This window comes from Trachurus japonicus, chromosome 14 (genome assembly GCF_045865225.1).
Source record: "Trachurus japonicus isolate A0001 chromosome 14, Traja_1.0".
Classification (NCBI taxonomy): Eukaryota; Metazoa; Chordata; class Actinopteri; order Carangiformes; family Carangidae; genus Trachurus; species Trachurus japonicus.
In genome coordinates this window covers 24752157-24776646 of record NC_140920.1, presented here as the reverse complement: position 1 = coordinate 24776646, position 24490 = coordinate 24752157, and the positions used below count along the sequence as shown (strand labels likewise).

General features: G+C 42.7%; 3 protein-coding genes across 8 annotated transcripts in view; all 3 read right to left on the bottom strand.

Moving 5' to 3' along the window:
- Window positions 1–1190, bottom strand: part of trim3b (tripartite motif containing 3b) — a 36468-nt gene extending 35278 nt beyond the window's left edge. Inside the window, exon 1 of the mRNA XM_085798520.1 lies at window positions 1004–1190. The gene's annotated coding sequence lies outside the window, so the exon portion shown is untranslated. The remainder of the gene's footprint in view (window positions 1–1003) is intronic.
- A 588-nt stretch (window positions 1191–1778) lies between these two features.
- On the bottom strand, window positions 1779–9411 carry fhdc3 (FH2 domain containing 3). Its single transcript, XM_085798518.1, has 12 exons — window positions 9280–9411; window positions 7814–8354; window positions 7449–7510; window positions 6177–6279; window positions 5933–6018; window positions 5530–5630; window positions 5329–5399; window positions 5105–5212; window positions 4928–4998; window positions 4066–4183; window positions 3802–3966; window positions 1779–3704 (listed from the first exon to the last, which is right to left on the bottom strand). Exons 2-12 carry the CDS (start codon window positions 8291–8293, stop codon window positions 2655–2657), a joined length of 2415 nt encoding a protein of 804 aa, XP_085654644.1. The 5' UTR covers window positions 8294–8354; window positions 9280–9411; the 3' UTR covers window positions 1779–2654.
- Window positions 9412–9917: 506 nt separating this feature from the next.
- Window positions 9918–24268, bottom strand: arfip2b (ADP-ribosylation factor interacting protein 2b). 6 transcript variants are annotated; one of them, XM_085798508.1, is made up of 10 exons: window positions 23959–24268; window positions 21569–21679; window positions 18396–18452; window positions 16710–16818; window positions 15629–15685; window positions 14177–14292; window positions 13848–14069; window positions 13567–13724; window positions 12801–12975; window positions 9918–12656 (listed from the first exon to the last, which is right to left on the bottom strand). In XM_085798508.1, exons 2-10 carry the CDS (start codon window positions 21665–21667, stop codon window positions 12501–12503), a joined length of 1149 nt encoding a protein of 382 aa, XP_085654634.1. In that variant the 5' UTR covers window positions 21668–21679; window positions 23959–24268; the 3' UTR covers window positions 9918–12500. The 6 variants fall into 6 exon arrangements, with proteins under 6 accessions (XP_085654634.1, XP_085654635.1, XP_085654636.1 ...); XM_085798509.1 differs by having other exon boundaries at window positions 18420–18452; XM_085798510.1 differs by lacking the exon at window positions 15629–15685.
- Window positions 24269–24490: the final 222 nt, after the last annotated feature.

Here is a 24490-nt window from a genome sequence, read left to right as displayed (position 1 = left end):
TAAAACTGACCTATATAGATGTCAATCAATAACACTGTGATATCCTGTCATCTTCTCTGTCCAAGTTTGGATATTCACATAATGATGTCTATGAGATTCCTTGTGTAAAGAGAAAACTTACTTACACAGTAGTTTACAATTTCTACAATATTGATTAGGCTATTTATTATAAATCAATCAGTCATAACATTAAAACACATTGCATCCGTGTTGTGACTGATTGGTGAATATGCATGACCAGTTTTAAGAGGTCATTCTGAATCATTAGTAATTTGATCTGATTTGAAACTCAGTTGACTCAACCAGAAGAAATGTAGAGATTAGTCATGACATTAAAACCAGTCACCTGTTCTAATCTTATGGCCAACTGCCTGTGCTTAATCAGGACGATCATAACTTCATATCAGATGTGTAGTGAAAAAGGATTATATGAATGCAATAGCCTAATCTCACAGAGAAAAAGCTTCTTTCAAACTAGCAGCCTCCCGTTTTCTTCTGCTAGATGTGAGGCCTAAAACTGTCCTTAGTCTCAGGGTCAACATTCATATTTCCTTCACAGAGGGGTACCACAGAGGGGTGTAGGCCGATTTCGCACGCAGTTATGAAAACACATCACAGTGCATCACGAGTGGATTCTTCATGGTTTTCCTTTTCAACCTCAAATCTGATTACAACACCCTTGTAAACAGTTTAATACCCATAGCTGTTATGGTGGATTAAGTTTGTAGCACAAGCAACCACACGGTGTGATCCTCTGTCACGTTACTGAAGAGCAGAGAATGTAATGTCAGCAGTGCTCTGTTCAAACAAGACTTTTCCTCTCATAGACGCTTTGCTTTAGTAGTATTTAATGCCTCAGGCTTTCAAATTTAAGGATTTATGGAAAAGCGCAGATTAAGACACAAAAAATATGACTTAGAGCAATTCATACTGTTCTGTTATCACGCATTCTTGAAACATGTTGAATTGTTGAAATGTTCGGTCAATTAATTAATGAATCTACCTTTTTTTGTCCAGCGGCCAGTTTCCATTAAAGAATATCCACAGTTGGCATTACACAGGCTTTGCTGTGTTCCCTTTCATCTCCAAGTCCTGTACTCTTAGTCCCCTTTTGTGTTTTCTCTGTCTCTTTAAGATACTGGCTCCCTCTCTCCTCTCACATGCTCCTCTCTGCTTAAATGCACCCTCACAATACAACTTTCAAGTCTCCCTCTCTCTCTCTCTCTAACTTGGTCCAAGTTTTCCCCCACCTCCTTTCTCGTCTCTATTCATGCCTGTTTCTCATCTTTCACTGGGACACACACATACACAAACACACGTAGACTCTGAGCACAAGGTTGATGAGGGATAACCCTGGTGAGAGTGCAACTTGGCAAAGATGGCAGGTCACCTCATGTCCCCAGGAGATGATTCACATGAGATGGTCCTCAACGGCACTCAACGTGATATAACAATGCCCTGATTGTACTCTGGAGCTCTCATTTGACATCAAACAGGTCAGTGACCGCTGATGAAGCGCTCCAAGCACCACATTGTTGTGTGCAAGGTCTTGCTTTGAGCAACCATGAAGGAGGGTTTGCATATACTTACAGCTAAAAGGCTTAACATTCGCTCTCACAGAGTACCTCACTTTCTTTTTAAAAAATCTACTCATATATCTCCCAAATTCCCTCTTTCAGTCTATTCATCATGCCCCCTGATTTGAAATGCCAGGCGACTGCAAATGTCCCCATTGAACTTGTGCCAGTGGGAGGGATGGACGTGGGTGGACAACAGAACAGTCAGAAAGGAGTCTGTATTGAGCAGCTTGTTCCAGAGAGTATTATTACACTGTGAGGGCTCAAATGAAATGGGTGTAAACAAACCCTGTTGCCCAAGTGACTCAACTGAATGCTTCTTTCTGTCCAAAATCTCACTTACTGCTGAGCAGAGACACCATGGTGGCACAATGGTGGTGGACAGATCAACTGGAAGCCATGGAGGGGAGGGGAGGGGGGGTGCTGGAAATACCCAGTGTGGGTTCATCAACGTGACCTATTCAGATTCAATTTCCATGTCACTTTTTGGGCACATGTTTGAAATTTAAACTCAACATCTAAATTACAAATCTGGAAAGCACTTGTCTTTGTGATTGTCTAAATGTAGACACTTGGAGTGTTAAAAACCTTAATAAAACGTCTCTGCTTCTGGACCAACTGCTCTCCAGTCAGACTGCCAGAGAGAAGAAATAATAGATGAAGTGAAAGGTAAGTACTGGAAACCGAGCAGCCGTCACTAAGGAGACATTAGCAGCACCGGCAAGGCTTTCAATGACAAGGATGTATGAGGACACATTTCAATCTGAAAAGCAGTAGCTACCACTTGCAATGTTATGGTAAGTGCGTATTCCATAAACAACTGTTTATAAAAAAGGTAGAACGTCACCCTTTATTGTGCACAACAAGACAAAAAAAAAGAAAGAAAGATGTTTCGATTTCTGAACATGGTTTGACTTCCAAAAATCAAAGTCTTCACAGTTCAAAGCAAGTCCTCGGTTGCCTTGGCTCCACTGAAGAGTAAAACCATGACGGGGGATGGGGGGAGAAAAAGACAAACAAATTTTAAAGGAGAAAAACATGACAAAGCTTAGTTTCTGTCTCTATTTAAAATTTTAATTAAGTGTTAGATCCTTTGAAGTGTTGTTCTTCCACATCACCAGGCTTACTTCTGCCTCCAATACGTCTGAAGAAGGATATAAGTCCAGAGCTGCTCACTTGCCCTTCCACGTGATTCCTGGCCTTAGCGCGGTGCAATGGAAAGACTCTTGTGCTTTCTTCTATATTGTCCGTCCTTGAGCCAGAAGAGTATGACCTTTGAGACATGCTTCTCTGGAACAACTCCCCCAGGCGGAAACCAGATGTTGGAGATCGCCTGGTTTCTTCCATGGAGACGGACCTGAGGATCGGACCCTGCGACACAGCTCTCTGATGGGGGCACTCGGGAAGAGAAGCAGAACCCCCAGATGGAGAGGTTTGACTGTCCTGATTGGGAAGACAATTGCCTTGGACATCAGTCTCCCAGACTCCATCATCCAGGTCATCTCCACCGGACGTCGAGGACAGTCTATGTTGGAAGGCTTGTCGGTTTCGCTTTGGGATGTTTCTTTGGGAATTAGCAAAAGGGCTCAGGATAGTCCAAGGGGAGCCCATGTCCCCATTGTTGGCAAAGAAGAAGTCTCTGGTTCTAGGTTGCGGGGTTTTTGGAGTGGCTGGAGAGTCTTGTGGTCTCTCCGAACGCCGAGGAGTTCCCGAACCTCTGTCCCCATCGAGGCTACTTTTGCTGCTTTGGTAGCGAAGCACCTTCCGAGTCACTTCGCGCATCTTCTCAGCTTCCTTCTTGGATTCCGACGTTGCCACTTGCTCTTTCTGCAGTTTGGGTTGTTTCTTCTCAGACCTCCTCTGTTTCGTTGCCTCAGGTTCTGCTGACTTAACAGTTCGAGGACTACGGTCAGCAGGGGATCCTTCGACTGGAGGCAAGTACCTCCGACCTCTGGCTAGTCCCTCTGGAGCAGTGGTCAAAAAGCTGTGCAAGGCTGACTCCAAACTGGCCGAGTCCCGATCCAGCTCAGGTACTGGGCCAGACATCGTGGAGCGTCGTTTGGCTGCAAAACGTATGCTCTCCTTGCGCTTGTGCCTCTGCTCTGCCGCCTCTCGCTCTCGGTTCTCCTACAGCCAGGTAAAGGGAGAACAGGTACAAGGACACCAATGACACAAGGGGACAGGAGGACGGAGCCAGTTGAAATTCAAATTGCAGGTTCTTTACCTGTACAGCGGTATCAAACCGCTTGCAAAATGAATGGAAGATGGAGCAGCACTCATCTAGTTTGAAGGTTGCCGGGTCTTCGCAGAAGTACTCGGCAACAGCATTGCTAGCTGTGTTTAACTCCTGCAGAAAGGATTCCACATCAGCCAGCTTGGCATCGGCCCTCTGAGAAAAAAAACAAAAAACAAGTTATTGAGAAACAAAAACAAGGATGCAAAGTACACGAAACTTGCAAAAGTTCAGTTTGTGAGTAGAAGAGTTTACCAAGAGGAAGGTGTCCATCTGTTGCAAGATGCCCGGCTGTCTGCTGCTGTACAGTTTCACCTCTTTGATCCTCTTCACCTCTCTCTCAAAGTCTGTTATCACCTCCTCTTTACAAATTCTGTGGTACACGCAAAACTCACACATTAAAGGGATAGTTCACCCAAAATTCAAATTTCACTCATTATCTACTCACCCTCATGTCAACTAAGAGCTGTGAGAATTTTCAGAGTCCTCTGTTCCTTCTCTGAGTTACGGGGGGGTCCGCGCAGCAGTATTTGTCCATATAATGGTTGTCAATGGATACCAACTTTCTTCGTCCAAAAAGACACACCAAAAAACATCCAAATACCTCCGTACTGCTCGTCTGTAACGTCCCTCTTGTATTGAAGCCCTGACATGAGAAATTGTTCCGAAAAAAATTAAATAAGTCTATATTTTAAGCTTGTTTGTAGCGGAAGCTCCCAGTGTCTCGGTTCACTGCTCTTCCTGTGTCGGCGGAACAATTTCTCATGTCGGGGCTTCAATACAAGAGGGACATTACAGACGAGCAGTATGGAGGTATTTGGATGTTTTTTGGTGTGTCTTTTTGGACGAAGAAAGTTGGTATCCATTGACAACCATTATATGGACAAATACTGCTGCACGGACCTCCCCGTAACTCAGAGAAATGACAGAGGACTCTGAAAATTCTCACAGCTCTTAGTCGACATGAGGGTGAGTAGATAATGAGTGAAATTTGAATTTTGGGTGAACTATCCCTTTAAACCAATCATATTCACTGTTGGATAAAGATACATTTGAATTCACTATTATGAACAAAACACATTTAGACGGCCAAATACAATAAAATAAATATAGCCACCTTGCTGCCTCCCCAATATGTTCAAGTTGGGTGGGAAAGGTCAGCCACTCGGTGTCAATGTCCTGTGCTTGCTGTGGGTGGAAGACAGAGAGAGTCAGCATGACATAGCATGGTGGCATCACCATTTTGCAAATATTTTCTTCAGAGAGCAGCTGCCATCCCAGGGCTTCTCCTCACCTTGGCAACATAATGCATGAGGTTCATGCCAGGCTTGTTGGCCTTAGTGTCTGCCAGCTTGAGCAGAGACGTCATCCTGAAGCCCATGACGTTGGCATTGTAACCACCCTGAATAAGACATGATTTCAATCTCTACATCAGTATAATGAAAAGAAATGAAATCACCAAATGGCAGCTCAAATGAATTAATAACAGACGCATGATTCTGACAGAGAAATACCAACAGCGTTCATGTAATTCCCAGCTTTTAAGACCAGCCGGATCACAGAGTGGAGGTCATCACAGTCCAGCAGCTCTGAGAGGAGGCAGGAAAAGGAGATGAGGACAAAGAACTTTCACATAAACATTAAATGGGAGCTGGATGGTGTAAAATAGACCAAGCTGGGATTGTTTGCAGCTTTTGGTGTAAGTGTGTGAAATGTTACCGTTAGCTGCTTTGGTCATCACAGCAACAGAGTTCTTCACCTCCTCCATTAGAGGAAAGAATTCCTCCCTCAGCACCATCGTTTTCAGGCGTTCCTCGTAGCTGGAGGAAAGACAACACAAACAAAGCTGCTATTTACTGAATCTGAGATCTAGAGATAAGGCAACAGTGAGAGCATTTGTGGACAATAAATCACTAAAAAGGCGCAATTGTTTTCAATGAGCCACACAGATTCTTGTGTCCTGTATGTGAAGTCTGTCTGGTGCAAAAGTCATAGCATCATACAAATAATACAACATAGTGTATACAGGGTCATACTGTAGATGCACATAAATCAATCTTTTTTTTAATAATTGCTTTTACCCAAATAAATAAACATAATTTTATAAAACCTCCAGACTCACCCCGGCAGTTTGACCAGCTGCACCATGAACTGATCAGCCTCAGGTAACACAGAGAGGTTCCCACTGAACGACAGCAGCTGCTTCACCTGTGCATTAGCAAAGGTTTCATGGTGATTACAATGATTATATATTTTTATTACCTACTACATAAAGTAGGCTACCAGTCAAAGGAATGAATGAATGGGAAAATGTCTCCAAACTCTTGACTAGAGTTGTATCTACAATGGGCTCAAATGTCTGTTACCTCACTTTCCTCTGGTAGCAGTTTACAAAGCTCTTTCAGTTTGCCTGTCCCAAATCTGAGCCAGTTCCCTTGACGGATGTCCTGCACCAGTTCTGTCACTGGCCTGCAGGTGGAGACAAAACACAACAATTATGAGAAGGTGCCATAGTTTCGTGATCACCATGACTTCTCTAACATCACACTTCCTCCCGATTCACAGAAGTTGTTCCCTACCTCCCAGGCTACAATGGGTTTCTATTATCCTCACAGTTCGTTTTTTTTTTTTTTGAGAAATTCCTCATGGTGGTGTATAGGAGATTATTTATTTATTTATTTGTTTATTAGCCATACATGAGTAAAAGAAAGGAAAAGAAAAGAAAAGTTAATTTTACGTTGATTTAGTAGCTAAATGACAGTTACTGGATGTTTAATAATGCTAAGTTATGGATTCCAGTTTATGATACAAATGGAGAGGTATGGGGTCATCTACTCAATGGAGCGCCTGTTGTGATAAATTCACTTAAATACGTCACACTTTAAAACAAACAATATACATATGAGGTCAAAACCCTCATCAAGTGCACTTTCATCACTACAACATAGAAACTGATGCAAAGTGGATAGAACAGTATTATAGCAGTAGCTACTGCTGACACACATTCAGAGTGTTTGATATTCAAAGTGACAACTGAGTCAACTTTGTACTGTCAGTGACGTCATCTTAAAGAGTTTCAGGCACAGTTCCAGTATATATATATACTGTATGTATGTATGTATATATATATATATATATATATATATATATATATATATATATATATATATATATATATATATATATATATATATATAACAATAAAATAAAAATAATTAAATAATAAATAAATAAAAACATATTTTTCCTCTCTTTCAATTTCCGCTGCTCACCCTTACTTACCACGTCAGCTCTATGTTTTCCTATGATTGAAGTATCAATAAAAGGAGTCATAGGTAAATTTCAGACAAACATATTCTCCAATATGTTGCTCTCAGATGATGTTATAAAAAGGGCATTTCCATGTATTTGAATATGACCCACAGTGATAAAGAGGCTGCCGGCTGGGTAATGATTAGCACAGGGGAAGAGGTTTGTGCGTAATTATCTGTGTTTCCACCATCCACTGTGTTTGACATGAAAGCACCTTTCTTTGACCACTGTTTACTGTAGTTGTTCCTGTGAGTCATTGTCTTCTTATGCTCATTTATTTTGCTAAGTATCTCCAATTTTACATTTTGCTTCAGCTTTCAGCTCACCTCTTGAAATGTCTGAGGAAGATCCCAATGTTCATACTCTTTTTAGAGTCGAGGATTGTGACCTGAAGAGGACAGCAACAAAAAGTGTCACTTAACAACGTACCTCTGTGCAGCCATACCCAGATGAAACAACTTCATACAAGACTTTGAGGAAGCAAAAACACCAATAACACTTCCTCAGTGATGATAGAATGAGAACTTTGAAAAATAACTTCCTATTTTTGTGCTTGTTACTTCTCTAGCACACAGATTTTGTTTAAGTTTACCCATCCATAAAAACTTGAATGGGTCATCATCAGTTCCAGGAAACCATTGTTGTGATGAACAAGGTTTCAAGTCAAATAGTGCAGCCCAAAGTTATTTACCTGAGGTTCCTGTGGAAAGAGGTCCAGACCATCAAACTTATTCAGACCCATGACCTTTGAGTTGCGCAGCGATGCCCGTTTGTCCACATGACTGAACAACTCCTCCATGCTCCGAATGTCCAGCACCAGGTCCCTCTGAGTCCGCTTGGACGTCCAAACGTTCAATTTACCCAGGACACGCTGGCTGGGGATGGTGTCCCAGTTCAGCTTTTTCATGGATCGTCTCTGGACATTACAGGAGCTAAAAGAAGAGCTGCTAGGGGGAGGTGGAGGTGGAGGTGGAGGTGGAGGTGGAGGAGGAGGAGGAGGTGGAGGTGGAGGAGGTGGTGGTGGTGCAGCAGCAACACATGTGGAGGGAGACACGGCAGAAGATGCTTGGAGATGTGAATCCTCCTGAGCATCCTGTGGCACGGGGGCTGAGGAGTCTTGAAAGGAACAGTTGGGAAGAGATGCAGATTTTAAAATCAGCACTCCCTCCATCTGTATTCTCTCAAATCCAAACGACGGTGGAAATAAGTATCCCACTGCTGGCCACTCAGATCTGAGGAGATAATAAACACTGCAGTATTATAAACATAAAAGGTAAATTAGTTTGGAGCAGGAAACTGTGTGTGCACTAGCACCAGTAAAGTCATCAGGGACAATCTGCTTCTCATTGTTTTGATGCTTTCTGGGTAAGCACATGCTACAGTTCCCATTTATCAACATCACATTTCCAATCAGGCAATATTTCTTAGTCAAAATACTTAAACATTTAGAAAAGAATCAACTTTATCACCTTAATTTGTTTAGTTTGAATTCTTCCTGTCAAATGGACAGACACTAGGCTATAGTCTGCCACACCAACTCTACATTTCATTAGTGTTTATCTTCTACTTTCCTCTGTGAACTACACAATAACACAACATTCACTTCACAAGCACAATACTCTATGATGCTCTGGTTATTTTTCTCCAGTGTCACTGAGAAAACCCCTCACTATTTAATGTTTCCCTGTCCACAGCAAAGAGGAGGCCTCACATAACTCGAGTTACACCTTGTATCACTTTACAGAGGCCAGTAGTGAATTCGGCTTAGCTGTCATCCACCAATAAACTTATTCACACATTAAACGATGCTCTTGAATTTGCTTTGACACCGTTCCGCAACAGTCTAATGTGGTGAAGGGGGGAAGCTGCAGAGTTCACAGAAGAAGCAATTAAATGTGATTACACTGAAATGCATCCACCTCAGTGAGTTATTATGCGTATGCCGAATATTAACGTTAACATAGGAGATTATGGAGAATACACTCAAAGTTGTTGAGATGTGTCTGAATGTTTTCCTACAAACAAACCATCACTCATTTGACAATTTCTGGTCGCACTTTCGCTGTCAGTTAAAAACCACATCTTTGTTCGCCTCCCAACGAACACAGTAAAGAGTCTGAGCTATCATCATAATCGTTATGATCTAGTTTTACTCACCGTGCTGTTAAAATATAGCTGTCAAGTAACTTCTTCCTCTCTGGACTCTCGCCGCGTGCTCCTGCAGACTGATCCAGACATTGCGTCCCACAGACAGCATCACAGGTGCACGGCGCGTCTCCACCAATCACGTTCGAGTCCGTGTTGCCGGTGTAGACACGCCCTGTTCAGGGGAGGTAAGAGGAAAAAAAAACATGGGGTAGTTTGGATGAGTTGAAAACAGGCAGGTGAAACTGTGTATAGTAGTGCGTGCATATAAATACTACTATGCCATTTATTGCTATAGCTACAAGGTTAGAATTTATTAATAGATGAAGAAATTTAATGACCTAAACTCAACTATATGAGGGCAATACAAATTTTGGCAGCAATTCTCAACTAATGTAACTTGTGTCTGAAAATGTGTGAAGAATTTTCTTTATGGTTTCACATGACAGCTATGCAGAAATGTTACTGATTATATTGGAAAAGTTTATCAAGGATACAGTTTAAATGGCTGATCATTACGTTTTATTTGACTGAATCCAGATGGTTTGGTGCTGCTGCTGCTCTGCTCCACATGCAACAGAAAGTTCACAACCACACGGCATTGGAAAAAAGAAAAAAAAAAGAACAAAACAGAAAACACAGCCAGAGCATTTTGAAAATGTGTACTTTTTATTTTGTTCCCTTGGGGTGGGGGCAGGGTGGGACTTTTCAGGTCTGAGTGAGGAATGAAGGCAGAGTATCACATCAATCCATGACACAACTTCATTGATCATCTTTAAATACCATTATGTGCAATCATTTATACAGTACAATACACCAGCTCAACCTAGAAAATATCGATTGTACACAAATAAAATATCTCATTTTTATAAATCTTCATTTTGGAGGAAGGGGGAGGAATTTCAAAGGGGCAGGTTTGGAAAAGAGGAGTCACATTTTTGTTAATATTGCTGTGTGGTGGTCAAACAGACCAGGAGCTGGCCAGTGAAACTGCAGTTTGTTTTTGCCGTAAGTGTAACCAAGGTCTTGGGACAGCCGGAATAAAACATAGTTGACCCGCTGGCATGGAATAATTCACATAAACCAAAATCTTCAAATCAATTTTTGACATTTGCCTCTCATAAAAAGCCAAATCCACTTCATTTCGTGACTGTCCTTAGGAGTGCAGCATTAAAGAGTGAACCCTAAAGCACGGCGTTATGCCAGTCCATGCGAGCTGGCACGCTGAAGGCCAAGAGCGGAGCATATCTGCACCTGTACTTTGGATCGCTGTCTGCCATGCAAATAGAGAGGAGACGAGGAGCTGGAGGCCTGACACATTAACTGATGGAGGTTTCACTGAGCTGTCCCTTCTGGTTCCATTATAAAAACGCAGCATGGCAAAACATTACACTGAATTATCTTGATTTGACTTCACAGCAGCTTCTTTCTGTCACTTTTAGATTTTTCTTTTCTTTCAGAGCACAGTTACTGTTACTATCAGTTACTGATTTTGTTAGTCCGAGGCATGTCCTCATGTTAGTCTGTTGTCTGTAAAATGCCTAAATTTTATACTCACCAACTGAGTAATTTGCACAAACCAGAAATTCCAGTGTATAATTTGATGATTAACACATATGGACACAATAAATACAGCGATGCATAAAATTCAACTATACATTTGCAGTACTATGTGGCAATACCCTCTCTTAATTGTCAACAATTCATGATTGTTTACTACTATTACACCAAGACAATGTTTCAGTTCAGTTCCAGGAGATTAAAAAAAAATAAAAGAATCATTAGTGTTATCCCAATCACAACTTAATTAAAAGATTTTATGTAGAAATATTATAATCAGTAATGTTCGATCACTGCTAATCTTCAGTTTGAAGAAAACTATAAACAAAAATATGTTGCTTTAGGAGGACTGGAAGATATGAGCCTGGATGTTAAAGAGACAAACAAACTTACAACAGAAACACATGTTGATGTATCTGTGTGACGTCCTTTTAAATACAGCCTGTTAGACAAATAAACAATGGAGTAAGTCCATTCAAGTGTGTTGGATTTTAGCAGATTGGCATCAGTGAGCTGTCCTTCGAAGTCTCCTCAGTCCTCAGTGAGACTGAACCAATCAGTGCTGCTTAAATAACCCATGAAAACAAAGCTAGGATGATCATCCAATCATCAGCTACCTCTCTCCTTCTTCTCTTTGGGAAAATAAAAGAAGTCAATAAGGTTATAATTGGTATCTGTAGCATTTCTAGTAACTAACTACAGAGTAAACACTGCAACGCTGCAGTAGCTGCAAGCTAAACACCAGCACACACTGGCCTAACAATACACTGTCCTTCACTTTGAGGCATAAGACACAGTCAAACTGAGTCAAACTGATATAATTAGAAAAATAAAATAAAGAAATGATGGTTAAATTAACCAAACACTAAAGTAAATACAACATTGTCTTTTTTATATGCTACAAACAATCATATAATATTTACTTCAAAGGTGAAACAGTTCTGAATTTGAAGTTTATATTGATTGGAAATGTCTGCACATTCCTTTCCAGTGTACCAAACAAATCCCCTTCATGTGTAGTTTGAAGTTTATTTTTCTGGACTAACATTAGATCATACATAAGGAGGCACACGAGGAGAGTGATGAGGTTTGGAAGAGTTTTGATGTCGTGTTTGGATACTTCTGTATGTATATTTGTGGGATTTTACTATGTTTCCTTTACTTGTCTGTCTGTGTTGCTAAAATGATGTGGGGTTGAAGTTTATTTCAGATCACTGGGAGCACTTGAGGAGTACGATAATGGCCATAAGAATGACTAACACAAGCGCACACAGCAAAGTAGTGTTGATAGAGGAAAGGTTCAGGGTAAATGGGGGAGAGGGGAGAGAGGGGGGTGAACAGTTTCTCTGGGAACAAAGCACGAGGAGAAGGTCAGAGTGGGAAAAAAAGTGGAAGTTGGGGGGAGAGAGGCACTAAAAGCCCCCTGACTGTTCATGGAACTGGCCACGTTTCCTGCTGCATTCAGCCCACTCATCAATAATACCCTGCAATCCATCTGTCCTGTCGTCTTTCATCTGTTCAGTCATCCAGTCACACACTCATCTCGTATCTTCATCCACCCAATTATCTGTATGCGTTTCCCTCTGTAGTGGTCCTCTGTAAGTTAGGGGATTCAACAGGTAACAGGCGGAGGTGGTCTACAAGGAGGCTGCGGGAGGTCCGGCTGGGCCCTCTCATTGCTCCTCTAGCCAGGAAGGTTTGTCGGCCCCTGGGGGCCTCAGCTTTATGTTGAACTGCTTCAGCGTTTCCTCCAGCTGCTGCTGGTTGCCAGCAAAGTACGCTGAGATGGCATTATGGAAGAGCAGGAGCTGCTTATGCATCACCTTCACCTGAGAGACGGAGACAAGGGAGTAGAATTTAGTTAGTGCACATTTTCTCACTGAGAAAACTCTGAGTCAGCGTGGATGTGGATATTTTTTCTCACTTAAAAGGGGCTGGTGGTGATGATGATGCAGGCCGCCCAGCACACTCACCTTATTCTCCTCCAGGAATTTGAGTTTGATGGTGACGTCCGAGCGAAGGCGTTCATACTTCTCCTTGTGCACTTGGTACTGTTGCTGGGCAGCATCTATACGGGCCATGGCGACAGCGTCCCTTGGACCCATACTCAGCTCCTCCAGGTCTGACCGGTAGGCATCAAACTCCAGTCTGTGAAGAAAAGCAGAGAAGACAACACAAAGTTTTCAGAAAGACAAGAATGAAATAAAATAAACAAATGAGAAATCATTTTTCAACCTGGCCACTTGGGGGAGACAGAAACAAAGACATTACAGTATCACCTTTTAAGGTTGATATGGTGAATTTGTAACAGCTTATTTACATTATCTGGGAATTAAGAAACAGCATTATCATTCATGTTGAGTTGGTTTCTGGCCACGTGGTGTTCAACATTCACCCTCTGTTTCTGATCTGAGGGAAACAGCTGCTACACAGACCAGCAGGTCTCCACCTGAGTCTGACTGATGTTTGGTGCTGAGAAGGCAGAGAGCAGTGGATGTAGAGCTTTTCTGCAGTTTGAGTCGACTCAGACATTAAAGTTGTGGATCAGATTGAAACTCCACACAGCTGAGAGAGGCTCCAGATTCACTGTGGGTTCATCACATTCATCTCCTTCCTTCACATTGTCATTTGATGTACATGACAATATCTGTGCTCATTATTTGTCTAAATTGTTTTGCTGATCGTCCCTTGAGAGGAGTTTCCATTCAGTCTCTTAGATGAAATGACCAATGTCCTCACCTGGCACTTTCATACATCTTGATCGTCATCAAGGTGTCCTCCATGGTCTTATTGACTAGTGTGTTGATGCTCGACACAAAGAAGTTAATGGCACCAAGTAGAGTCTCCCCATTCTTACACAGCAACTTCTGAGTCTCTGCATTGTAGCCAAACTCATCCTGTACAGAAAAGCAAGGCATTAGCACATACACCAGAACAATGTTGCATTATTCAGCTTTTACTCCACCAAACACTGAGGAGGGTGACATTAAAAACTACATAAATTCATTTTGGGGCCTCACCCGTAGCTCTGGAGATTTCTGACTGAGGTCAGCAAAGGTGTCTCCCAGCGCGTGCTGTGTCTGCACCATGTTGTAGAAGTGGTTGGTCAGTGCTCTGGCCAGTCGCAGCACATTCTCGTATTTCCTCTTAGTGTCTCTCAGCACCTCGATCTGGGCCTCCAGCTCCAGGTCCACGGTCCTGGCCCCCCGACCGAAACGCTCCGAGATCATTTGCTTTGTACACTGACACAGAGAAGAAGACATGCAGCCACATCAGTCTGACAAAACTTCTTTCTGTGACTTATGCTCCATAAAGAGAGGTGGAAAGCTATCGTCGACGTTACAGATACCTTGTAAGTGTTGAGGCCCCACTTCTTCATTGTTTCTAGCTTTTCCACAGCCACGCCGCGGGTCGCTTCTTCTGCCGTCATTGACGAGCTGCTGCTGCTGTGGTGCATGTTGGATCCTGAGAGATGAGACGCAGACGTACAGACACGAGAACGAGGTTAACAAACAAACACACTACAGACCGACATCAAGACTGACCCCAGCAAAGAGCAAACTGAGCAGAGAACCCAGGACTACTTAAAGGAGTATTCACACTGTCCTGCACTGAGTAGAGACAAAACCATGTCCACCACCATTAACCCTTAAACAGCTGGAGAGCATGCACAGGAGTGAAATCAAGTTAATGAGTGAAAAGCGAGAATCAAACTGGCAGGAAACATCGAGGAAAAACAATCTTGTAATTTTTTTGTCACTGAGGTGTGATGAATTGTAAAACTAGACTAGACTGCAGGGGGTTTTGGGTCACTGCTGGTCTGGTTGTTATTGGTTGTGGAGCCTTTTCTCCTCTCCAGTACCTTGGTATTCATGGGACTGGCCTGCTAAATGGCAGATGACAGAACTGCTGGAGGGAACGCTACCTCTCCTGGCCTTCATACGCAGGTCTGTGACGGTGGATGGTGGGAGGGGGTTGGGGTTGGGTGGGGGTCCGGGGAAGTTAAGGATGAAGGAATGGTTCAGGATCAGTGTGAATTAGGGTGTGGGAGTGGGGTTGAATGTTTTGTTTCCCATGTTTTGTTTTGTTTTTTTCAGGATCAGGATTCAAAATGATGTTTGGATATTTCAAGGGTTAGAATTGAAGTAATTATCGAGTGTGAGCAGGCGTGCCAAAAATGGAGTGATAACGTAGGAGGGAAGTTTTTCGGGGAGGGGAGGGGGGCGAGGAGACGCGGGAAAGTAAGAACAACAAAAGGGAGAAGAGGAGGATGAGGAACGTGTGGGAGGGAGCAGTGAAAAGGAGGTGGAAGACAAAGATAGACAAGCACAAAGATGAAGAGACAACATTTAGTGCATGACAGTCAGTTAACAATGCAGACAAATGAGTGATGGGGACGGTGGGGGCAGTTTGAACTGCAGCAGTGCTGAATGGTGCGATACTAAATAAATCAGATCAGCCTTTTATTAAATGACAATAAATAAAAATGATTAACATGAGAAAAAGGAGGCTCGGAGAAACTTAAAGTTTACTTTAGATCCTGCAATAATGTCTGATTTTTCATTTTGATATATGAGGTCTTTGTACAAATGCACACGAGGACAGTTTCTGTTTTGGTATAGAAAAGGACAAGTTTAAAAGCCCAACAACCAACAGAGGAAGAAATATTAGTTAATGCTGTGACAGCTTTTCTAATTCAAAGTGGAGCAGCCAGCAGAAATAAGTTTACTTCCCTTCTCTACATCGAAGAAGAGAAAAAATAATGAAAAAGGACAGATAATAATTAGGTCTAATGAGCCACCTAATCCTGTAACTGGGATCCTTTTGTTAAACTCTGCATTGTAGCGCACAGCAGGGCCTGAGAGAAAGAAGAGGGTGGGACACAGATGCAGAGATATTAGTATCAAGTAAGATGCAAAATGGTGTGATATTCCCTCTGAAACTGTGGAAACAGCTGCATGGCTGAAAACAGTGGATTGAACTATAAACAGACATGAATCCCTCAGCTGCAGACCTGCAGGATCACAGTGTGTGTTGGATCTATTAATGACTCAGCGTTTAGTCATTTTTCTAAGTGTTGGTCTAAAAAGTAAATCGCAGCTCTGTTTGACATCAGACATCAGTTGACTCAAGTGGTTTGAAAACCATTTCTTGACATTCAGGGACAATGAAGTGTTATATGAAAATGAACTTGTCTTTCGGGGGTGTGAAGATACTGTATCAAGGCTGCAGTCCTTTTATCTTTCAATGTGACAGCTGCTAAATGAACAGTGCAAATACATGGACTGTGTTCCTTGCACATATTTGAATGGTCAATGTATCCCCTTGCCAATAGTAATAAAGTCGTGCATTTCTTTCTTGGACAAGCCTGTGTTTTCTTACTGGAGCTGTGTGTGTGTGTCACCTGGCTCCCATTGAGAAGAATGAAGGGAGAGTGAACTGTGTTGTCTGTCCAAACACCTTCTTACACAGAGCAGACTGGGATCATGCTTAGTGATTATGAATATTAGAACACTTTTTTAGCACACACAAATATCTTTTAAATCAGTGTGCAGTGGTTCATCGCTCGCCACACTCCTCATGTGTGTATATAAAGCTGTGGAATCTAAGTAATAAGACTCAGGGAGGGAGGGGGCCCAAGCTGGTGATGAATCACCACAGACTGACGACCAATAACTGCAAATGAACTGCAGCATGACCTCATGGAAAGTCTGATTGGTGGTTTAGAAAAATCAAACACGACTTGAATTCAACTGACAGAAAGATTTCCAGGTCAGAGTGAAGAGAACAAGTGAAAAAAAAACATGGCAGAGTGACAGAAAAGACACAGAAGAAGATGTCACAAATGAGTGAGAGAGACAAAGCGTGACGTTGGACTCTACCTTTGATTGAGCTGGTGGGGATGATACCCTCTGCTGTTCCTCCATACCCCCCTGATACAATGCTAGTCTCATTTAGATTGGGACCCGATACCATCACCTGCTGTAGGTCCTGCAAAGTTTAAACGGTGAAAAAAAAGAAGAAAAAAAGGAAAAGAAACAGAGGAACAAAGGGAAGGGTTTTGGGGGTGGGGATATGTAAACAGGCGATTATGACTTTGAGTGTTAACATTCAGTGAAGACAATGTAAGTTAAAGGCTTATTCACTAGAGGGGGACAAACACTGCTACATGTTAGGAGGGTTTGGTTACACACACGATCGTCGGGCATTGTCTAACTTGGCTGACTACTTATCTAGAAGCAAAGAGAAGGAAAGACTGTGACAGAAAACACACCGCTAAAGTGCACAGTCAATGATTAACAGGGGGATTTGAGCTGAATCTGCTGCCTCGATGCTGTTGAGAGAGCAAGCAAAGAAGGCTTATACTCCAGAGCTGTGACAGACTTAAGAGTCTAACCCAAAGCAGTGACTCCTGTGATCTATGCAGCAGGAAATGCTCGAGCAAACTGTTTTCTCCTTCCAGAATAATCACCATCACAGGCTTCAGTGTAGCTCTGGATCACGAGGAGTTGTATGTCTGGGGGGGGATGGGGGGGTGGGCTGTGTTTTTGAGCCACATGATCCATCTTGTGTGTTTTCTTTAATTAAAACTTGCTGTTTTCTTTTGTATGCCTTCTTGCTGGCGTATCAGCTTGTAAAGAAAAAACAAAAACACGTTTGTGAGGGATTTATTGGAAAAAAGGGTGAATATCTGACAGAGGTTGAACTTTACTCATACCTGTCTCATTTCATTTTTGCTACAAAAACAATGTACAGTAACTCAACCGTGGGCAAAGGCCCATATCATCCATCAGGAAATGAAGTGGGAGGATAATGTATAGAGGACTTCCTGAAACCTTGGGCTTGGACTCCACGGTGAGATTGTGACTACAGACGAATGCTCGAGGAGGGAGGAAGCCATTTTCTTGTTGTAAACAAACACAGCGAGCGTTTCTGATTCGACAAAAAAAGGAAGCAAAAATACCGCTGCTGTGATCTGGTAGAGGTCAAACAGCGTTCACTGATGAAGAATATCTCTGCTCGTTGAGACGGATCTAACGGCCACCTGACTGTCTGGCTGTAACACAACTACGTTTCTTATTTTAACATCAGCTGACGCATCAAAACAGAGCTGGAGAGGCAGAGACACATCAGCATCACAGCATTAGTATGACATGATGGTTAGTAGTACGCCACCGTGTTTTGTTTCGTCACCCAACACCCACCACAAATAAAATTAAGGAATCACACACACACATGACACAAACGCACACACAGAACGAATCTAGGCTATGTTAGCTCACTCAAGACAACACGAGCTAGATGGTTTTTTGAATCTAAACGGTTGTCATGTGTGTCAGCTGTCGGCTCCGTCTCTAGAGACACGTCCAGTCTGAGAGACCGTCTCCAGCTGGAGTTAGAGGGAGTTGAAGTTAACAGGCATCACAGCACAAGCTGCACAGTGGTTTGGAACAGAAATGACATTTTGTGGAAATAAAACGACATAGTGATGTCAAACCACTGAGCAGCGCTACACACTACACACAGACACACGCACACACACACAAATGCACGAATGGCCTGCTCACCCTGGTGCCTCTGGAGCTCCCTACCTTCTCATCTAAGCTCCACTGCAGATTTGCAGCCTGCACAGAGATGGAGGAGGAACGGAGGGGAATAGGGGTAGGGGGGGGTAAAGGGAGTGGGGAGGAGAGGGGTGGGGGGTGGGGACGACAAACACAACAAGAACGACAACAGAAAAAGAAAAGAAAATAATAAAAAAAGAAAGGAAAAGGAGACAAAAAAAGAAAAATCCATGACGGAAATCATGAAACAAGATCGAATGATGCAAAGAAAGAAAAAGAAATCCCAGACAAATCATTGTAACGTCCACGGACAGCGAGGATGTGATGGAGAGCAGTGATGACTGATATCACAGCAGGTCAGGTCAAGGTTCAGCCTTTAGCTGCTACATGTCAAAGTTTCAAGTGGGTCCTATCTGGTCCACATGTTTTGCCTGATATCTCCATGTCTAAAGTGTTTCACTGCTTTGCCATGATATTATTCCATCACTGTCTGGACACAAAATACCGAGTCGAATTCGACACTGTGGAAATCAACGGATTCATTTACAAGACATTGAAAGTGACATCAATTAAGGGAAAAGAAAACCGAGTAAGACGAAACCGTTTACACAATACACACACAAACATCCACACACAAACACCAACATTTGAATGGCCAAACTCCAGGTAGCATTTTACCGACTGCAGCCTACAGCGATAGTTTTCATCATTTCAAACACTGAACTAAACAACATGTTTAAAAAGACGGACAAAGCCTTCATTCATCAGAGATCTGCCTCATGCTGTGGCATCTGTTCAGTGTGGGAGAACACTGACGCAGACACTGATCCCTCCCTGGACACTTTGTTGACACAGAGCCTGTTTCCTAAGATGAAGGAATCTACAGAACCTTTAAGCCATCATAAAAAAAAAAAACTTGGGTTGTCATATAACAGTGCAGTTTGTTGGCTTTCAAATCGCCTCGTCTGTTTTTTGCACAGTTGCTGCCCCTGAGTGTTATAACATGATATACACAGAGAATCCGATTTCAAACGCCGCAAATCACTACAGTACAATACTTCCACCTATGAGAAACTGTTGTATTTTTGACTTCACTCCACTTGATCCACTTCGATGCCTCTGATGCTCTTGCCAGGATGCTGCTGGCAGCCGGTCCTTTCTGTCACTGTCAAACTGCCAGTCACCGACCATGTTCTGAGACGAGTGCAGAGCTACGGTGTCTGAAACCGGACATCTGCTCCTCTCTAACCTGCCAATCTTCATCTTGACGTTCTCCGGCAAAACAAACTGCTGCAGCTTCAAACCGAGCGCTGCACGGCAGATATCAATCTGATCTTGGAGGCCTTTTCACCCAAGGACAAAGCGCAGCCAGTCACGCGGCCAGATTAATTGCGGCGTTGCTATGACAACCGGTTAATATCCAGCACTAAACAGTGATGCTTAACACATAAAAACTGAGGTTAAAAAAAAAACAGCAAATACTTGACTACTTGTTCACTGTGCAAACCCGACGAGAAGGTTTGCCTTTCCTTTTACTACGCAACCGGAGCCACACTCAGTTTGGTGAGCAAATAAGTCAAATAAGCAGCACTGCCTCCTCCAGGATCTTCAGTCTGTTTGTCTAACAAGGTGTGCCCTGGATGCAGGGGAAGCAACCTTCCTTACTCTACGACTCCACTGTTGCTTCTTTCTAACTGACTCTGAATAGGAAACTGCTGAAAAAAGGGTGGAGACAAAGTGTTTGTGCTTCCACCCTAGAACATGAGCACTGGCCTTGAAATGCAAACACCTTCTGTGAATAAACATTTCCTACCTGCAGAGCAACAACTGCATCGGAGAGTCTTGTATATTGGGTTAAGAAAATCCACCAGAGACGAGTCTGTCACTCTTAACATAAGGGGCCACATGAGTTAATGGGGGAAAACTGGTTTCCAAGGAGACATGTGGGCACCAACACCTTATTTCCCAGTAGGATTTCTTTCCACAGTTGCAGCTAATCGAGCTAAACGACACAAGGACATCTGGCAGTGTGCAGTTAAATCCAGGCAAAATGGGAATATTTGATTTCACAGTGAGACTGATACACACCCTCTGAATGATCAGTCTGCCCGGCCGCATACAGGTACATGACGGAGAGACTCAGTGTTCACATTCAAACAGCATCAACTAAGAGGAATGAGCCCTGAATTCTGCAGTACATTTTATTATAGGACACTGAGCGGTATGAAAAGAGTCACCTCGCTTTGCTAATCTAGTAGTCGCTGAGAACAATACTCATCACCATTATGTCAACTTCAACCGCCTTGATCCGTCTCGCTGTGATCAACCAGCTGTAACACCCTGTAATGACATCAGCTGGCTGACTTATGTAGGTTTTTGATTCTCCTCATGCGCTCTCATGTGAGTGATACAGTACTATCCCTGAAGGTCATGCTGTATCACTGTTACATCATCAAGTTAAGGCTATTGTTGGATTTTCTGAGGAGAAAATTGAAAAGTAAAGGCAAAGAAAGAAATATCTGAGAGCCTGATGAAATACATATTAAACACTAGACCAACTGGCGACTAGGGATGCAAATTATCGATTAATTCATTAACTGTTAGTTGATAGACCTTAACGATTGATTAACGATTAACTGATAAGCGACGATTTTCCTGAGAACCTAAATCTAAGGGAATATTTAAGATGAGCATTCCTCATACAGGGCTCTACACTAGTATTTGTTAGGTTACTTTAACGTGATCCAGTTTTACATTTGAGAACAGTAAAAACACCCTAAACATTTTTCCTCTGACTTTAAGTTGACTTCTAATGTGACCAAGCATGGGCCATATATGGAAATAGTATAGTAATCAAATATTATATATAAACTAATACGGAATTGAAATGAGGTTATAAATCAAGTATAACCATTGAGTACGAGAAAAACACTATAAATAAGGTATGTCACTGGAAAGTAAACATCTCTGTAATGTCTATACGCGGTTCTGTTTGCATGTTTGGTTGTGAGAATGTAAATGATCTTTCATTGCCTTGGGATCACGTTGGGCTCAAAACAAACAGTTTGCATATTTGTTTCCTTATTTAAGTGCTTTAAATAGGTAAACAACAACAAGTACCCAGGGTGGTCTCAGTATTCAGCAGACTGTCAGCTGAAACATTAGCCGTGACCCACCTGTTCAAGGCTGTCGTCCTCTGGTAGTGTCCCTGTGTCGCCGTTGCTGTTGATAGGAATCTCCATAGTGGCAGCTTTACTCATAATGCTGTCTGTCATAATGCACTGTTTCTGAGGGGGGAGAAGGAGAGACAAAATATGGATACAGGGCACTGCATGTAAATAAAGTGAAAAAGGCAGCCATGGAAAAACACAGTGAGGCTTTAATGCTGCTTTGAAGAGCAGAGACCAAAGAGTGTAGTCAAAACAGCCAAATCATTAGGCAGATGGGAATATAATTGCCACAAACAGGAGAGGAGGTGGTTTTCAAAGAGCAAGGCTACCGCTCTGCATTAAAAACAACACACCTATGAAAGCCCCTCGCGCCGGGCGCTGCTGCTACAATGAGCCATCTCACTGAAGTGGCCACTCCGCTCAATTAAATGGCCGTTTGTTCACTGCACCCACTCCCTTCAAAACCCCGACCAGAGGGAGAGGGCTAAATATTTACCTCAACATTTTCCAGTCATTCTCTTACAGGTCAAACTGATTAGGCCTACTATAAATATATATATATTTTTGGGCTTGGACTTGGAATAAATTCACAACTTGACACATTTACTCCAACAAACACCAATAATGGGTCAGTGTGCACTGTATTGTTGGTCTCAGAAATCAATATTTTAAGAGTATGGTCTAAACATGCTGTATTTGAAAAGAGTCTCAAGATAAGGTCTGTTATGATTTGTGAAACTGGCTTGGCTGGACCTGACTACTGTATGTGACAAGGCCACAGATGATGGTGGTGCATAGATAAGGACTACAAATGTGGGAGAAGGTTATCGCGAAGGAGCGTGGAAAAACTCCAGCGAGCTCCCTGATCTGCTGTAGACTGTGTGAGTTTAAAACGATTAAGACAGGAGTCTAGCTCTGTGTGGACTCTCTGTGCATGGTTTTGCACCACTTCACCTCACAGCTTGTGGGAAACAGAGCAGGGTGGTGGGGTAGTCTGGTAGAGACAGAAATAAATGCATCCGTGACAGAGTAGTGCTTCACTTTCATTCGCCTGCAGTCTCTAACAAAGTAACTATCTATCTACTCTACTAATTATAATTTACTCATAAACCAATGAACCACATTGAAATTATAAATGTTAGTTGAATGGTGAAAATAGATTCCTATGAAACATAATTGCACATTATCCTTTTATCCTTAATTGGCGTGAAATCATTAAGCTGTTGTGCAATGCAAGATCCTATTATAATGGGTGCATCAAAATGTATATTAAACAAACCGATTGGGGTTTGTTGACCTTGCAGACACAAGTGTCACAGCATGTTAAACATCACTGTATGGCAGGTTTATGGCAGTGGGCCTACCGGCTGGCACCATCACGGATGTTGCATGAAGGAGGTATGAGTAAGGCTTGTTTACATTGGCTCGCCTAAGTGGTTTTTTCCATTATTCCACTCTGCCATGCTCGGGCCACATCCAGAGGAATGACACTGTTGACTTTAACACACCGCGGGACAGAGGAGCTTCTCTTGCCCAATAACACTCATCCTCATTTGCCCAGATTAACAGAATGCGGTACTATAGCCTACATCGAAGAAGTCTTCTCATCGATCAGACAATCTACATTAACAACGAGAGTCACGATCGATTGTCATAGACCGAGCAAACAAATTTGGTGCTTTGCATAAAATAAACATCTGAAATGGGCCCTGATCTGCTTCCTGCAGTTTTCCTTTAGTGCCACCGTAGTCTCCTGTCTGTTTTGTCTCTTAGTCAATCTCTTCGGCCAGACTAGATCAATGGGAAATGTCGTTTGGCTGAGCGCTGACCTGAACTTTAATAGCAGTACATGGCAGGCTATTATCAATATTGTGCAACATCCAAACCAAATAGAAATATACATTTAGCAGCACATACTGTAGTATTTGTATAATTATAATAAAAATATTACTCTTGTGAGTCGTTTAACATGAAATAGATTGAGGAATTCAGCACAGGGGTAAAGCGGTGGGCTGGCTGGGAACCCCGACAGGTGCACCCGGCACAGGTGCACAGTTCTCCTAACAGCAGGTAACGTTAGCTTGGCCTCCGGTGGGTTTCAGTCTGTGCCCACTGACCCTATTGTGACCGTAAAAAAATAGCTATTAATATTCGCTTTTCTTCGGAAATGTGTATTACACTGTAGCAGTTTATCGGGGTGGAAATGAATTTTCTCCCAAGAAAAAAAAGGCCTGCTCCCGGTTTACACATGCAGCTGTTCCCATAGGAAGCTGCTTAAAAATGGCAAACAAGTGAGCGGACTGTGTAAAGCCGGCTGGTTAACAGCAGCATGCATGTCCAACTATCTAAAACCCAGACGAAAAGCAATATGGACGTTTGCAAGCGGTTTGACTTACGGTGTGCTTGGTCCCGTCGTCCACACGGAGATGATGGGGAAGCTAACGAGCGAGCTAATGAGCTAACGCCAGTGCATCCCAGTTGACGCGCGGCTTGGAGGAGGAGGAGGAGGAGGCTGATATGTCTTCTGTCAGTCCGGGCAGGAAAAAGAGAAACTGCCCGAGGGAAACAATGCAGTGCACTTGTTTATGAGTATTTTAATGTCATAGCAAGGTAAAGTCTTGTTCTCCCTGCGTTTGTCGCGGGACTCCTCGTTAATAATCCGCTGTCTTCTTTTCAGTGAAGCCAGGAGCAAAGCTACACGGAACTGACGTCATCCACGGATTCGTTTCGCAGTGTCGCTCCGACTCAAAGATCGTCTACTGACGTAACGAGGAATCACTCCTTACGAAAAGAAATACCACTATCTTCACCGGTTTAATCAAACTGTAAATTATAGTGGTTAGTTTTATATGGTCATACATGATGGTTAGTATTTATAATACAACGTTTTGGTGGCACTGCCACAAGTAACCACCTCTTCCCAGAACC